This window comes from Glycine soja, chromosome 15, assembly GCF_004193775.1.
Source record: "Glycine soja cultivar W05 chromosome 15, ASM419377v2, whole genome shotgun sequence".
NCBI classification, from domain to species: domain Eukaryota; kingdom Viridiplantae; phylum Streptophyta; class Magnoliopsida; order Fabales; family Fabaceae; genus Glycine; species Glycine soja.
In genome coordinates, this window is record NC_041016.1 from 2,344,969 (window position 1) to 2,359,668 (window position 14,700).

General features: G+C 35.7%; 1 protein-coding gene across 9 annotated transcripts; it reads left to right on the forward strand.

Annotated features, from left to right (window-relative positions):
• Nucleotides 1–445: 445 nt before the first annotated feature.
• Nucleotides 446–14,110, forward strand: LOC114388720 (flowering time control protein FPA-like). Of its 9 annotated transcripts, none has more exons than XR_003661534.1 (9): nt 447–856; nt 964–1,209; nt 1,721–1,762; nt 1,977–2,908; nt 3,662–5,012; nt 5,838–5,942; nt 6,050–6,132; nt 9,511–9,638; nt 13,719–14,110. XR_003661534.1 is itself a non-coding variant. In XM_028349367.1 (6 exons), exons 1-5 carry the CDS (start codon nt 587–589, stop codon nt 4,998–5,000), a joined length of 2,829 nt encoding a protein of 942 aa, XP_028205168.1. In that variant the 5' UTR covers nt 447–586; the 3' UTR covers nt 5,001–5,012; nt 9,511–11,724. The 9 variants fall into 9 exon arrangements, 1 of the variants encoding a protein (XP_028205168.1); XR_003661532.1 differs by having other exon boundaries at nt 5,838–6,132; nt 13,719–13,823; nt 14,002–14,106; XR_003661533.1 differs by having other exon boundaries at nt 5,838–6,189.
• The last annotated feature ends 590 nt before the right edge of the window (nt 14,111–14,700 follow it).

Sequence of the window (14,700 nt, forward strand, 5' to 3'; positions counted from 1 at the left end):
CTATGGTTTAAGAGAACAAACTAAGAAATAAATGAGAAAAATTAAATAATTATTGTACAAATTCAATGCCAAAATTAATCATACACAATAATTATCAAGATTTATCTAAAAAAAAAGGTTGGTGGAGTTTATGCATAGTTTTTTTTCCCTCTCCGTTTACTTACATTTAAAGCTTAGTTTGTTTTTGAATGTTTGACTATAGTAAAGTCGTTATTTTAATTTAAAAAATTATTAAATAACAAGTTAAGCAATTTATCACTTGTAATCAATATTTAAATTTCTTTAATCAATTTTTAATGCACTCGTTCTAGTTTACTCTAAAAACTGAAACGCGGCGTCGTTTCGGAGTCAGCGAGTATTTGGTATTGACGCCGTATTGGCGAGTAGTGCGGTGACGTGGCTCATTGTGAAATGCAAAGTGCCACATAACAAAATAAATCTTCTCCGTCTCAAGCAAAATCAAAGTCTGACATCTCTTTCATTTCTAGGGTTTCAAACGCTCTCAAAAGTTCTCAACAGTACTTGAATCAACTACTTTTGGGGATTTCAAAATCTAGTTATCCATTGTTGCTGTTTCCGGATTACAATGCCGCCTCCTTCGAAATCCGTGGAAGGCGAGGAGTGGGGAACCCCCACCAACAACCTCTGGGTCGGGAATCTGCCGACGGAGGTCACAGATTCCGATCTCATGGAACTATTCGCTCCGTACGGTTCTCTGGACTCACTCATCTCCTACTCCTCGCGCACCTTCGCTTTCGTCTTGTTCAGGCGCATCGAAGACGCTAAGGCAGCGAAATCCAACTTGCAAGGCGCGTTGCTGCGCGGGTTTCAAATCAGAATCGAGTTTGCCAGACCGGTTTGTGTGTCCAAACTGAAAACGCTTTTTTATATATAATTTATTTCACAATGTGGCTTTCTGTTGAGAATAATTAATTAATTAATTAAATGAATTGTGTGTTTCAGGCAAAGCCGTGCAAACAATTGTGGGTGGGTGGTTTTAGTCCCACTGTTGCAAGGGAAGATTTGGAAGCGGAATTTCGCAAATTCGGTAAGATTGAGGATTTTAAGTTCTTTATAGACCGCGGCACTGCGTGTGTTGAGTTTCTCAATCTGGATGCTGCTGCTCGGGCGATGAAAGTCATGAACGGGAAGCGGTTAGGTGGACGCCAGATTTGTGTAGATTTCCTTCGATCACAATCTACGAGAAGAGTAATGCTTTAGCTTTTTTTTAAAAAAAAAATTCAATTACCTGTTATGTTACAAGCTTCCTTAGTGGGCTGTGGTTGTTTTAAAATTATTTGTGGAATGAGAGGGGGGAGGTAATCAGGTTTGATAATCTTACTCAAATCCCGCTAAATTGAATTGGTGCATGTGACGCGGTGAACATCATAAGGTTGCATAATCTTATGAGTTAAATATTAAATCTTTACAACCTTGATCAATATTCCTTATTTCAGTAACTTTCTAAATTTTGTAATTATAATAGAGGACTTTGGTTGCTTTAATTTAAAGCATTGTCTGATTTATTCAATGATGTTTGTTGGATGTGAGCTATGTCAGCTTTGATCTATTTTCATATTTTTATAGAAATTGTTGGATTGGGTTGTTTCCTTATAAACCTTTCTAAGCCTTAGTAACTTTTTTTATTTTTGCTATTTAAAATTTGCTCTTGTGCCTATTACTCTCATGTAGCTAATGTTTCCTATACTGATTTGTATAGGATTTTTTGGTTGATCATGGGCAGTTTCAGGCTAGACCACAGGTTAGAGTCCCACAAACCTAACTGCATTTGTGTTTAGTCCTGTTTATGTTTCATTGGATACATGTTATGTATTTATTATGTTTTGGTTAGATGATTACAAGAAATTGTTAAGATGAGTGGGCACATAAAACGATTGATATTTTTGCCTTTCTATATAAATCTCACTTGGAACTTTATTAGTGTTCCTTATAAATACTCATTCTTGTGTCAACAGCATTTACAACCTTCAATTGGGAGGAATAATCAACCCAGTAAAATCTTGTGGATAGGTTTTCCTCCTTCCTTTCAAATTGATGAACAAATGCTCCACAATGCCATGATTTTATTTGGTGAAATTGAGAAAATCAAGAGTTTTCCTTCTAGACATTATTCATTTGTTGAATTTAGAAGCATTGATGAAGCTCGGCGTGCCAAAGAGGGTCTTCAAGGACGGCTTTTTAATGATCCTCAAATAACAATTATGTATTCAAGCAGTGAGCTGGCACCTGGAAAAGATTACCCTGGCTTTTATCCTGGAGGTAAAGGCCCCATACCTGATGGATTAGGTAATGAGCATCCATTTCGACCGCTACAAACAGATGTATTTGGTCATAATCGTCCTATGGTTCCAAATAATTTTCCTGGACAATTGCCACCTGGACATAATGTCCCAATGCGACCTTTTGGTTCTCAAGGTCTTGAACCTCTTATCTCTGGTCCTGATTTTAATGAGATGGGTCCAAGCTGGAAAAGGCCATCTCCTCCTGCCCCAGGAATGCTTCCTTCTCCTGTGCCTGGTATTAGGCCTCCTACAAGATCCACCTCCGGTGCATGGGATCTACTTGACATAAACCAATTTCAGAGAGATTCTAAACGTTTGAGGATAGATGATGCTTTGTTCATTGGTGATGCTCCATTTCCTTTAAGGAATATAGATGATCGTGGATTAGGAGTAGAACAGCCATTTGCAATTGATTCAGTTATTGATGGAGGTGGTTCTGGTCCAAAAAGTCACCTTGGTCCAGTCGGCACTAGGATCACATCTGGAGTACCTGGTTCTGTCCAACCTGATATTGATCATATATGGCGTGGAATTATTGCAAAAGGGGGAACTCCTGTTTGTCGTGCTAGATGTGTGCCTATTGGGAAAGGGATAGTGACTGAGATGTGAGTATAATTTTCCTTTTGATTGAATGTCTTGGTCAATTTTTAGAAATTCAAGGGATTGGATGAAGGAAATAGTAATCATTCTTAAAATTGTTATTTTTAATCTCCTGTTGGTTTCTTTTTCCATTTACATTTCCTTGTTGCTAGCCAGGTCCTCACGCAGCATATATTTTTTTCTTTGCATGCTGTTTCTTTACTGTGGGAAGCGTTTACCTTAACATGAAATTTTATTGTTTTGTGCTGCATGCTAGCTTTTCTGTTGTATATTACTGTTCTTCCTGTCTATGACTGGGAAGCATAGTGTGTTTATTGTTCTTGGCTTCTTGCATATTGTTCGTAAAAATAATGTTTTTATATATCTTTTTCTTGGGAAAATTACAGATTTTTAAGTTGTCTTCTTTTGATTCTCCATAGTCTTGTGTTCCTCAAGTATGGTTTAATATTTGTGGAAGTGTTGTGGTTTACACTCTCCAAATCAAAGTTTGGATGGTACAAACTATAACGGGCATACACTTAACTTTTTGGTGAGGGCTTTGGATAACAAATTATTTTGAGAGTAATTGCCAAGGACAAATTATCACTTTATTCACACAACAAAATCTGCATGTGTTTGCCAATGGACATTGTTTCCTTCTGTATTTCCTTTATGCCCCCCCCCCCCCCCCCCCCCCTTTGTTTTTCCTGGATAATGTTTTGATGTCCCTCCTCTATTTTGCTGCTGTAATTAAAGTTTGTTCTGTGCTCTTGCTGCAGTCCTGATATTGTAGATTGTGCTGCCAGGACTGGATTGGATATGCTAACAAAACACTATGCTGATGCAATTGGTTTTGACATTGTTTTCTTTCTCCCTGATAGCGAAGAGGATTTTGCTTCATACACTGAATTCCTTTGCTACCTCAAAGCAAAAAATCGTGCTGGTGTTGCCAAGTTTGTTGATAACACCACTTTATTTTTGGTACCACCTTCTGATTTCTTGACCAAGGTTTTGAAAGTCACAGGACCTGAACGCTTATATGGTGTGGTTCTTAAATTTCCATTAGTTCCAAGTAGCACATCTATGCAACAACCAATGCATTTGCCTTCTCCCTCTACTCAGTATATGCAACGGATTCCTCCTTCACAAGCTGAATATGGTTCAATATTGGTAAAGGAGGAACAGGTTTTACCAATGGATTATAACAGATTGTTGCATGAGGATTCTAAGCATCTGCCAAAACCACTTCATCCAGCTACAAATGTCCCCCCTTCAGCTCATTCTGTTCCTTCTGATTTTGCTCCTACTTATACTGCTTCTGCATCCCAAGCTGTTACATGGACACCTGAACTTATTGCAAGTTTAACTTCTTTACTCCCTGCAACTACGCAATCATCAACCACGGGTGGCCCAATGGCAGTGGCTGGTCCCTCTATTGTGAAGCCATCTTTTCCTTCTGTTGCACCTAATGATGGAAATCAATCTCATTTGTGGAAACAAGCTCAGCAAATCCCTGATCCTTCTAGTCATCCTCCTCAACAATTTGGGAGTATTCATAATGTTCAATATCAACCTTATCCACCTGCATCTTCTACTGACCACCCTGCTCAAGTGGTCTCTGGCAGTTCTTGTTTCCAAGATACCAATTCCAGTCTCCAGCAGCCAGTTGCTGTTTCGTCTACACCCATGACTAATTTCATCTTACCTCCTCAAAATGGACAGGTAGCTGTGTCCCCTCAAGTCAGTCAACAGTATCAGGTGGAAGTCCCCCATGGCACTGAGAAAGACTATGGAGTTGTTCAGGGAACAGATGCCTCTGTTTTATATAGTTCTAAGGCGTTCCAACAACCTAATAATTTTATTTCCTCATCCAATCAAGTTGCCAATGCTGCATCACAGCAACAATCTGTGATGCCCTTTACAGTGGACAAAGATAATTCAGTGCCCACAAATCAGCAACCTCAACCTGCTTTATTTGGAGTTGGCCAGGGAGTGTCAGAATTGGAGGCTGATAAGAACCAGAGGTACCAGTCAACACTACAGTTTGCTGCCAACCTTCTCCAGCAGATACAACAACAGCAAACACAAGGAGGGCATGGGCCAGGAAATCAACAATAAGAATTGTTTTCTGTAAGTAATTATCTGGTCACTAATTCTTTTAAATCAAGAAATCCTTTATATCATAATAAATTAGGTTGATTATTTTCTTCACATCTTGGGATTGTGATCATATTGTATTATTTCCCCAAATCATTTAAGCCATAGGTGTAAACTACATTGCTTGTGACCTGTGGCATGGCTTAGTTGCAATTTTTTTGGCTAAATTATCTCTGGTTTCTAAATCTGAAAACTATCTAGTAATGTGAGAAATATGCAAGTCTGAGTGTTTGAACTTAAAAAGATAAATTAAGCACTCTTTGGCAAATGCCTATGTTCTTATCCAGTTCTGTGAGGACTGAGGAGGGTCTTTGGAACAGAGTATTTTTTAGGCGATTGGGAAGGGAGAGGGATTTAAGAAAATGCAAGGCTTAACTGGTAGATCTTGTTAGCAACTTTTTTCGACATTTTATATTTGTAGTTTGCCTCTGACCCATATTCTTGTGTTCTCCTGAAATTAGATAAATGATACAACTCTCCAAGAAACAGATAAGTAATTATTTGCGTATAAAAGGGTAATCCATCTCATTTTTGGGTAATTGCATTTCCCCTATGTGGAATACTACATGTATTTATTTGATTGAGATTTATTCAATACTTCAATATAGAATAATAGATACATTAGTTTGATTAAGTTGTCAACTATTGTAATCTACAATGCAATTTAGAGCTGTGGCTATTACCTCGGCATAAATGGACCTCAGAAAATGGAATGTTCTCTAGTTATGATGATGGCTTAGATGAAAAATCTATAAGCAACAAGTTAGCTCACGTTTGCAAGTTGATGTGTTCTTTCAGGGAAGCATTCTATGGAAAGACTTGGTGGTTCTGCATGCTGTTTTCTTCCTAATTTTGTGTGCAGGGATTTTTTTAATCTCTTTAGCAACCTGAAGGGCCATTTATGTAGACATTTATTTTATTCTCTCTTTTAAGTTTTAACTGAAAAAAGATATTTTTGTGGTAACTAAATATTATGTTGCCGTTTCATTTTACTTTTGATCGCGGATTAGTTGGACCTGAATATTTCTCAGTTTCTTCTTCTGCTGATGGTGCTACTACTTCTACTATGCCAAGAGTCTCAGTTATTGAAGATGTAAGCTATTGGTTTTTTTACTAGGATATTTGGAAGGCTTGACTTTTGGCCATATAGGTCATTTTCTATATTTACCTTTTTTCTTAGAGTTCCCCTTTATTACTCGTAATTTTCTTACCATTTCTTATATGACTGTTTGACTCTGAATGAATGCTATATGTTTTTTGACAAAAAAATTAAGATTTTAATGATTTGCTTTTTTAACATTTTTTTATCAAGTTTCCTTGTTGATTATCGTAATTTTCTGAAATATCCAACTAATATTGGTTATATATCAATAATGGGTACTTGGAAGGTAGTTTTTCATCTTCACTTTTTTTTACCACAAATTCTGAAAAACTTGTTCTTTGTTTAAAAAGTAATATATTTTTTTTTCTAACCCATATTGCCATATCTCCACGAATACAAATACAAACCACTTCTTTTTCCATCACATTTTCTGTACTGCACTTTTATGCACACGATTTTTTGTGCTATTGTCTAGTTTTTTTTTTGGTCAGCCAGTGCTGGAATCTAGTTGACAGAACAGATTTGTGGTCCTCTTTTGTGGTCTTTTGAGAAGTTCACCAACTGTTTTTTTTTCATGGCTATTTAAAGTAGGATAGCAGTGTTTCTCTTCACATGGAATCACATGCGTAAATGCATTTTAAATAACTTGGATTTCTCCATTCAAATTATGATTCCCAATTCAGTCCTATTAGGAGCTATCTTTCCCACTGACATTCCTGCAGAATTAATGTAGTAAATAGGCTTATAAATGACTTTTAATGTGTTATTCTAACCTGTGGTCTGTAGTATATAAGTGTTTATTCTTTCTTTGGTCCATGAGGGCCAGAACCTTTTACTGAATCCATGTAGTGAAACTATTGGTACAAGTTTAATACGAACCACACGAAAACTCCAAAGCTACCCATTTTGTTAGGAGGGTCCAAGGCCATATAAAATCCTACATCTGAATCCCATGCTTTCAATAAGTCCACTATAGCTTGCAGTTGAGTCATAATATTCCACTACACCTTGCTGCACCGACTTTCACATGAGCCGGTTGTTCACTAACACTTTGACTAGTCCTGGCCCCTAGGCAAACACTACTATTCTAGTGTCACCACTCTTGTTGCTCATTTGCAACTAAGAGATGGTGATGGTGGAAAGTTCTGAAGCCCAGTTTGGATGAACTTCTCAACAAGGATCTAATGATGAAAAATTGAATCTGTAGAATGTATAATGAATTTAACTTCTCCAATTCGTTAAAATAAACTTGTGCATTTAAACCATTTTGGAAACTTCCTCATTTAACTTCTTCACAAGTTGAGCTGCATAAGTTGATTTTCACTTGTAGGAAAAAATTGATTCAGTTTACTTTAATATATTTTATTTTCTGTTTTGTTGCAAAGTCGCCTTAAGTACAGTCACCCATGGCCCGCCTTAATTAATTGCAGCTTTGAGGGGGGGGGGGGGTGTTTAGTAACACATTGGCAAGAGATATTGCTTAAATAGAACTTATAAAGTTTGGGCCATGCAATCCTCACCTCACAAGCCGCTTTTGTGGGGTTGAGTTAAGCCCTAACTCCAAATTTTAAGTAGTTATCAGAGCCTGTCTTAGAACCATTATTGGGTGACTTGCATTGCCACCATAATTGTGGTCATCCTTGGCTTGCCTTTAATTGCAGCCTCTTTGGCTGCCTTATTTGCAGTGTCTCTGGACTGCCTTAATTGTGGCATCTTTGGGTTACCTTAATTGCAACCCCAAGGGGTTGTGTTTAGTCACACATTGACTTGAGATATGATTTAAATAGAGGGGGTCTATTTGAATAGAACTTATAAAGGTAGGCTTAAATTAGAAGACACTTGAGAAATTTATGCAAACCAACCTTAAGTCTGATACCAATTTGTCAGAAAAGGATATTTAATAATAGAAGAAGGGAGGTTATATGAATCAATCCCAGAATAGTGGTGTGGAGCAGCCGACACCAAAAATGGGGTAGCAGATGGCAGGATGATCGTTATGCTAGTACTTTTTACACATTAAATAGTTAATACTATATATAAATGCTCAAATATAGAAAAATATTCAAAATTCATGAAATATTTATAACTAATAAAAACTCTTAAACAAAACATACAAGTAGATAGCAACAAATGTCAAGGAAACAAAGAAAAATAACCCTCTAAAGAAAAAAAAAGGAAAATAGAAGTAAAAGAGGAAGAAAAAGGGAAAATAAAGCACAAAAAGAAAAAAAACCTGCAGGAGTGGAAGAGAAAGAGAAAATCAGATGCGGGTTGCTGGAAAAGTTAAGTGGGTTGCCAGAAAAATGAGGAGAGCTGGAAGAGGTTGTGTTGCGTGAGAGAATGGAGCATGAATGAATTCTCGAGGGGTTTTCTCCTTTGAAGCTGATGCACTAAATCCCCCAATAGCCCATTATCGATCAAGACATAAAGGCATTTTAGGGGTTTGATCTGTATTTCACAATAGTGCCTGTTCTGCCTCTGCTATTCTGCTCCAAGGCAGCCACTGCAATAGCTGCATCATTAAAGCGCAATGCAACAGTTTTGCCATAGCGGCCTAGGGCCACGATGCAACAGTTTTGTCATCATTATTTCGTTAATTGGGAAAATATGGCGCTATAGCGGCTGTGATGGCCACATCATTAAAACGAGATGCAACAGTGTGAGTATATATTATCATGTAACTCTAGTTGGCTCCATATGTTAGAGAGCAGTGTTAAATTGACTCCCTGTTAGTTAGAATACAGTTAGTTACAACAGTATACAGCTGTAAGTAGATTAGGCTCTACTTTAAGTACACTCTTGTAACCTAGGGCCACGATGCACCACTATAGCGGTGCTATTAGCTGCTATTGATAATGTAGCTTTAAATCTCATTATTATTTTGTTAATTGTAAAATATATGGATGCAAAAAAATTTGTTGTGTTCCAAAAAGAAAAGGTACCATGTCTTCTTGTAGGTAATTAAAATGAAATTTGCAGGCATGTTATTCCACTGTAGGGGATAGCAGTATGTTCAAGTTGTATTTGAATTTCCCTGTGTACATGTGAAAATAGTGCGGTTACATCCATGGTTATTACATATATAGTCTAATTGTAAAAATTATCATAAAATTGGCTGTTGACCAATAAAATTATGCAGTTTATATCCTCTCTGTTCTTTTTTATTGTTTGTCATGAACTGGGATCTTTTCATGTATAGTATTGATGAGGTATTTATCTTCAATTATAAATAGAATTCACTGTTAGTTGTAGGGTGGCATTTATTTTCTATCCTTTATTGCTATATTTAGGAATGTACTTTGAGGGCAGCCACAATTTGCATGGTCCCTTTCTATGTTTGTCTCTTATTCGTAGTTTTTCTGATTGCAGTTACAACACAATCAGTTGATATTCCCTAAAATGCTGCTTGCTAAGTTTACATGTTTCTCTCCCTCGTCATCTTGGTTATCTTCTTGGTGTGCTGCATAGTCACTAAACATTTGGAAAGCCTTATCCAGGTATGTTAAGCAAGTTGGCTACGTTATGTGCATAGTGGTGTAAATTTCTATTCACATTTATGCTGTTCTACAGTGTTGTCAAATAGCGGCTATTGCGGCACTATCAAATTTCTATTCACATTTATTCTTCTGCTGGACATGGCTTAAAAATTTGGAAAAAGGATTTAATATCCCATTCCAATACTGGTCCAGCAATATTAGGGATGGGTTCTGTGCTTAGGGGGGGGGGATTAGTGTATAGATATTTTGTGATTGGGTGCCTGGCCTACAGTCAGATCTATGGTTACCTAATTCTTGCTGTACTCCACGAAAATCGCAATCACGAGCGCCTTACGCGTCGTCGAATGTCATTGTGTCGTGGCTGTTGCGTCGTTGGTTTCCGGCAAGGTTGAATTTGGATAGAAATTGCATTGACGACGTTTAGGGTTCATTGGTTCATCCTTTTGAAAGAAAGGAAACCGGGTCAGGTGTGGATTTAGGTCGCGTCTGCAGTCTGCGCTGCACATCAATTCAGAGTTGTTTTGGGTTTGCGGACAAGTTTTTTGGCTTTGTTAAAACTCGCGTTGCGAATCTTGTGTCTCCATTCAGAAATTGCAGAGCGGTGAAGTTTCTCAGCCATGATAGAGCAGAGTCGAGGTAGTTTCAGATTTAGGGTTCCCATGAAGGAGATGACTGATGTTTGGGCTTGCGGGTCTTGGACAAATTGGGCTCATGTGCCTTTTTAAAACATAATAAATATTCAGTTTTGTTTTTGTTTTATTCTATACTAAAACTCACGTGAGTTTTTAAACTATGGAGTTGGAGTCAAATGTGACTTGGGCTTTCTAATTTTAAAATAGGCCCAATGTAGCCTTTTTATTTCTATTGCATTCAACTTTTGAAGATCATTGCCACTTAAACATCTCTACGCAAACCCTTCCTCCCAAAGCTCAGAACCCTCCAGAGTCCGGCCTTCTTCTCCACTCCTTTACTAGGACTACTTTAGTATTTAGCTCTTTTTTTAATGTTTCCAACATATTTTGTCTTGCAGAATTTAACTTTTTAGTTAATATTATGTCAATGTTTATTCAGCTTATTTTTGTTTGCATATAGCTTAATTTTTTTATACATATTTAATCGTCTTATATATATATATATATATATATATATATATTATATTTCAACTGCTATAGCAGATTTTCAGCTATCCACTATTGACAACACTGGTTCTACTGTAAATTTTTGTCCATGGCAACCACATATGCTGTTCTATAGTCTGTCAAATGTTGCAGATTCTGTTTAAATCCTGTTATATATATATATATATATATATATATATATATATATATGGTAATGTGCTTTAGCTTTTCATATTGATTGATAAATGTTAAACATTTAAACCTAGGACACGTAATTCTTGTAGTGTTTTAGGATTTTGATATTTTTTTTCATTAAGTGACTTTGTTTCGAATATAATTTCAGATGATAATAGATACATCCAACGACTATGTAGTATGTAGTATGTAACAATCCCCAGGGTACACATCTTAGAATGCTTGCATAATGGTTAAGATGAGTCTAGTAAATATCTAATTTGAATAGACCTGTTTTTGCTTATTCTTGTGCACTAGCATTAATTTTGTCCATTATCTTATTTCTGATTGGTTTAATTTATTTGTCTTTTAATTCCACCATATGATTGGCTTAAATTATTTCTCTATCTCCAACATTTGTCATAGTGTTTCTGTGTTATTTTTTTTTAATTGCATTGATACCAATGTTGTGACAAAATGCCATATTACAAATATCCTGTACAAGTAGTTCAAGACTCGATATTTGTGACAGTATTGAGTCATGAACTTCACTATACTGCAATTGCATGATGATAACTTGTTTTAAATGCTGTTTCCCATTATTTTTAAGATGTAGGCTTAGAGCTCTTTCTTTCCCCTAGAAGATTAAATATAAGGTTGGGATCTCAATCACACTATAACTTATTTCAATGATTTGTAATTTGAACTATGTAAGGATCTTTAATGTGCTGTGAAGACACTTTCTGTTCAAATTTGTAAATTTAGTTACCGCTATTTACTGCTTTACCAGCTAATCATTCTCAGGGATCGGTTATCAGAATAAAAAATTTTGGTACCAAATGCTGACTTCCCCTTTTTTCTCCTACGCTTCCTTGTTATCACTTTCATATCCAATAGTGAGAATACACAATTTATATACTCAGGTTTGGACTATTGAAGGGTTTTAATTGTTTCTTTTTATTCTGAACATAAAAAAATATCTTTATGTTACTCTATTCGCATTCAATCTATAATGACTGTGAATCTATCCTAATCTACCAACTGACTTTAGAGGTTAGGGCTTTTAAATTGATTAGAAGTGTACGAAAATTTCCCTCCTAAACATCCTTGTTAATTTTTTGTTCATTTTAGGAAGACACATTAGATGAAAAATATAAATCCTTCTAACTCTACTTTCGATTTTTATGGGCAATGCGTTAATATCCACGTGGTTGCCATAGATGTGTATGGCATGTCTTGTATTCAACCTTATAACTCCTAATATAATAAAGGCTAACTTAATCAAGGGTGATTAATACATATTCATAAGAAAAGCCAATACCTGGGCAGAACTTGTTTACTCATAAAATGCCCCGAAAAAAATACTATTGGCTATTGGGAAAATATCATCAGTTTTGATTACATACGTTCTTAGTAATGTTCTATCCTCTGATGGCTTAAATGCAGATTAATGTGAATAAAATAGAGCCATTGCAATTCCATCTGTAATGCTTGGCTCAGATGGATTCTGTTATTAATGCAGGTAAAATTCAACAGGATAACGTTTTGAAAAGAAACATATGGTACATAATTTTAGTATTTATTTGGTCTAATTATATATATATATATATATATATATATGTATGTATATGAAACTTAAGTGTAGAGTTTATTCAATACCTAATGTTGAGTATCAGATGGTTTTGACAACTGATGATTTCCTAGAACATGATTACTTTGATCCTAGCTTTATGATCCTGAAATCTCAATCCATTCTCACCAGCGTTGGGTGAGCGCACAATACCTAAGAATCTTATTAAAAGAATTTGTAAAATTTTACTTCAAACAATTCCTGCTGCCTGTACACATTCTAAGTGAGAAATAACTTCCGAGTTTCTTCCCATCGTCCATTACATCCAGATTTTCTGTTCTTTCTTCTTGTGTCTACAAGGATGGATGGGTGCTAATAGTTGCAAAAGAGTGTTGAGTGCATTAGTGCAAGGTACTTAAGAATTAACCATGTTTTTCTGCTCCCAATTACGTTTTTTTGCGACACCTGTCTGAATTGCAAATATTCCGCAGAATATGAACACATTTTGTTTATTCCTTTCTATTTTTAAAATCCCCTCCAAATCATGAATTATATAGGTAAGCTCTGGGCTCAATTTAAGTATCGTGACGTAAAACTTATAAACGGATAAGCTGAGTTAAAAAAATTAATAGTAAAAACTTTTATTGTGTCTCCCAGCTTCATTACGGATGTATCCTTTTGTAACTGTTTCATTGAATCTTATGACATGGCACGCGAGTAGAATATTTTTCATCACGTTCATATACGTATGCTTTAGAGATTCTGATGTGGTGCTGTGGGATTGTTGGTAGTTCAAAATATATGAAACGATGCATTAAATTACTTGATGGGACCTTGTTGACATAATTTTGTTTGCATCGAGTGAGTTGTACGGAAAACCTCTGCTAATTCGGTTACTGTATTAATGACGTATTAAAAGCCGTTTAGCTGCACATTAATGGGCATGCAAGGAGTATTATCCCAAATTTGCTAATGCCATATGGTTTGCCCTTTTCTTTTGTTAGCATTTTTATTTTTTATTAACCCCCCTTATTTCAGCGTGTTTTTTTAAACCCAGATAATAAGTGACTACGAGTTCCTTTTTCTTATTGGCCTAAATATTGATTAGTGGTATGATTTACGTTGTTACGCCATAAAGAAAATGAAATGAATTATTGAAAAGTTTGCTACAATAAATCGACATAACGTATCCTAATCGATTCGTTTATTCTGTATTAGGTGATTGGATTGGTGCGTGCGTCTGTACTTAAGAGATGAGTGTCCGTTTGCCGCATGAGGTGACGAGGATCATTAATACAAGAATTGATTGTCTTTTAGCTTTAGGTTCGGTAGCCATTACCAACTTTTTTATAATCTCTTTCTCTTTTACTGCTTTCTACCGTTACCCATTCCATTGCTTTCCCAAGCTGGATTTTTTTTATTATTTGTTCCTTGCGGAGAATGTTCGCAATAAATTTTAATCTCAGATGCTGCAGTGTTTTTTTTTTTTCTTTTTCGAAAGGTGGTTGCGTGCTAGAGGAATTGAAAGCCCATGTGACTGTCTGCAAATTGTGCTATTGTGACACTTATAAAAATAAAAAAAGAAAAATCAACGTTTCGGAGATTAGCTACCTAGCGTGTTGTTTACTTTGGCTGGGGAACCACATGATTACAAGTAAAATATTTTTCAAGCATTGACAAATGACAAGTATCAATTATTATTTATTATTTAAATTTGACTTGTTGTAAAAACCTCTGTTCAGATGAGATCGTTTGAAAAAGATCCGTAGCATATAATTGGTGTTCAGCGCAAAATTAACGCTGCGGATTAGCAGTTATTTATTTATTTATTTAAAAAAACAGCTATGGATAATAATGGAACTATAAGTTTTATTTAAAAAACGAAGATTTTTAGGGTATTTTTTTTTTTAAAGTTTGCCATTCTTGGAAGATTAGCAATGTCGTGGTTCCATTTTTATTTTTCGGTGTGAAATTCAACTTTCATAAATCTATAGAATCGACCGATAAAGGAGAATTAATAATCTTCTGTGGATTCTGTAGCTAAATACAGGAATCAACGTTTGTCTGGTAAACAGTAAAAGCTTTTATAAAAAGCGTTTTTTAAGCATAAAACTAAAAGATGTTTTTAATTGTTGGTATTTTTTTATGTTTAACATTTTTTTAATTGTGAGTATAACTTTATAATTATTAAAAGACATCA

Excerpts from the sequence above, each read along its gene's own strand:
- LOC114388720 (XM_028349367.1), top strand. The coding sequence starts at position 587 with ATGCCGCCTCCTTCGAAATCCGTGGAAGGCGAGGAGTGGGGAACCCCC. Across the intron at positions 1,763-1,976 it reads AGTTTCAGGCTAGACCACAG|CATTTACAACCTTCAATTGG; the intron begins GTTAGAGTCCCA and ends TTGTGTCAACAG. Across the intron at positions 2,909-3,661 it reads AAAGGGATAGTGACTGAGAT|TCCTGATATTGTAGATTGTG; the intron begins GTGAGTATAATT and ends CTCTTGCTGCAG.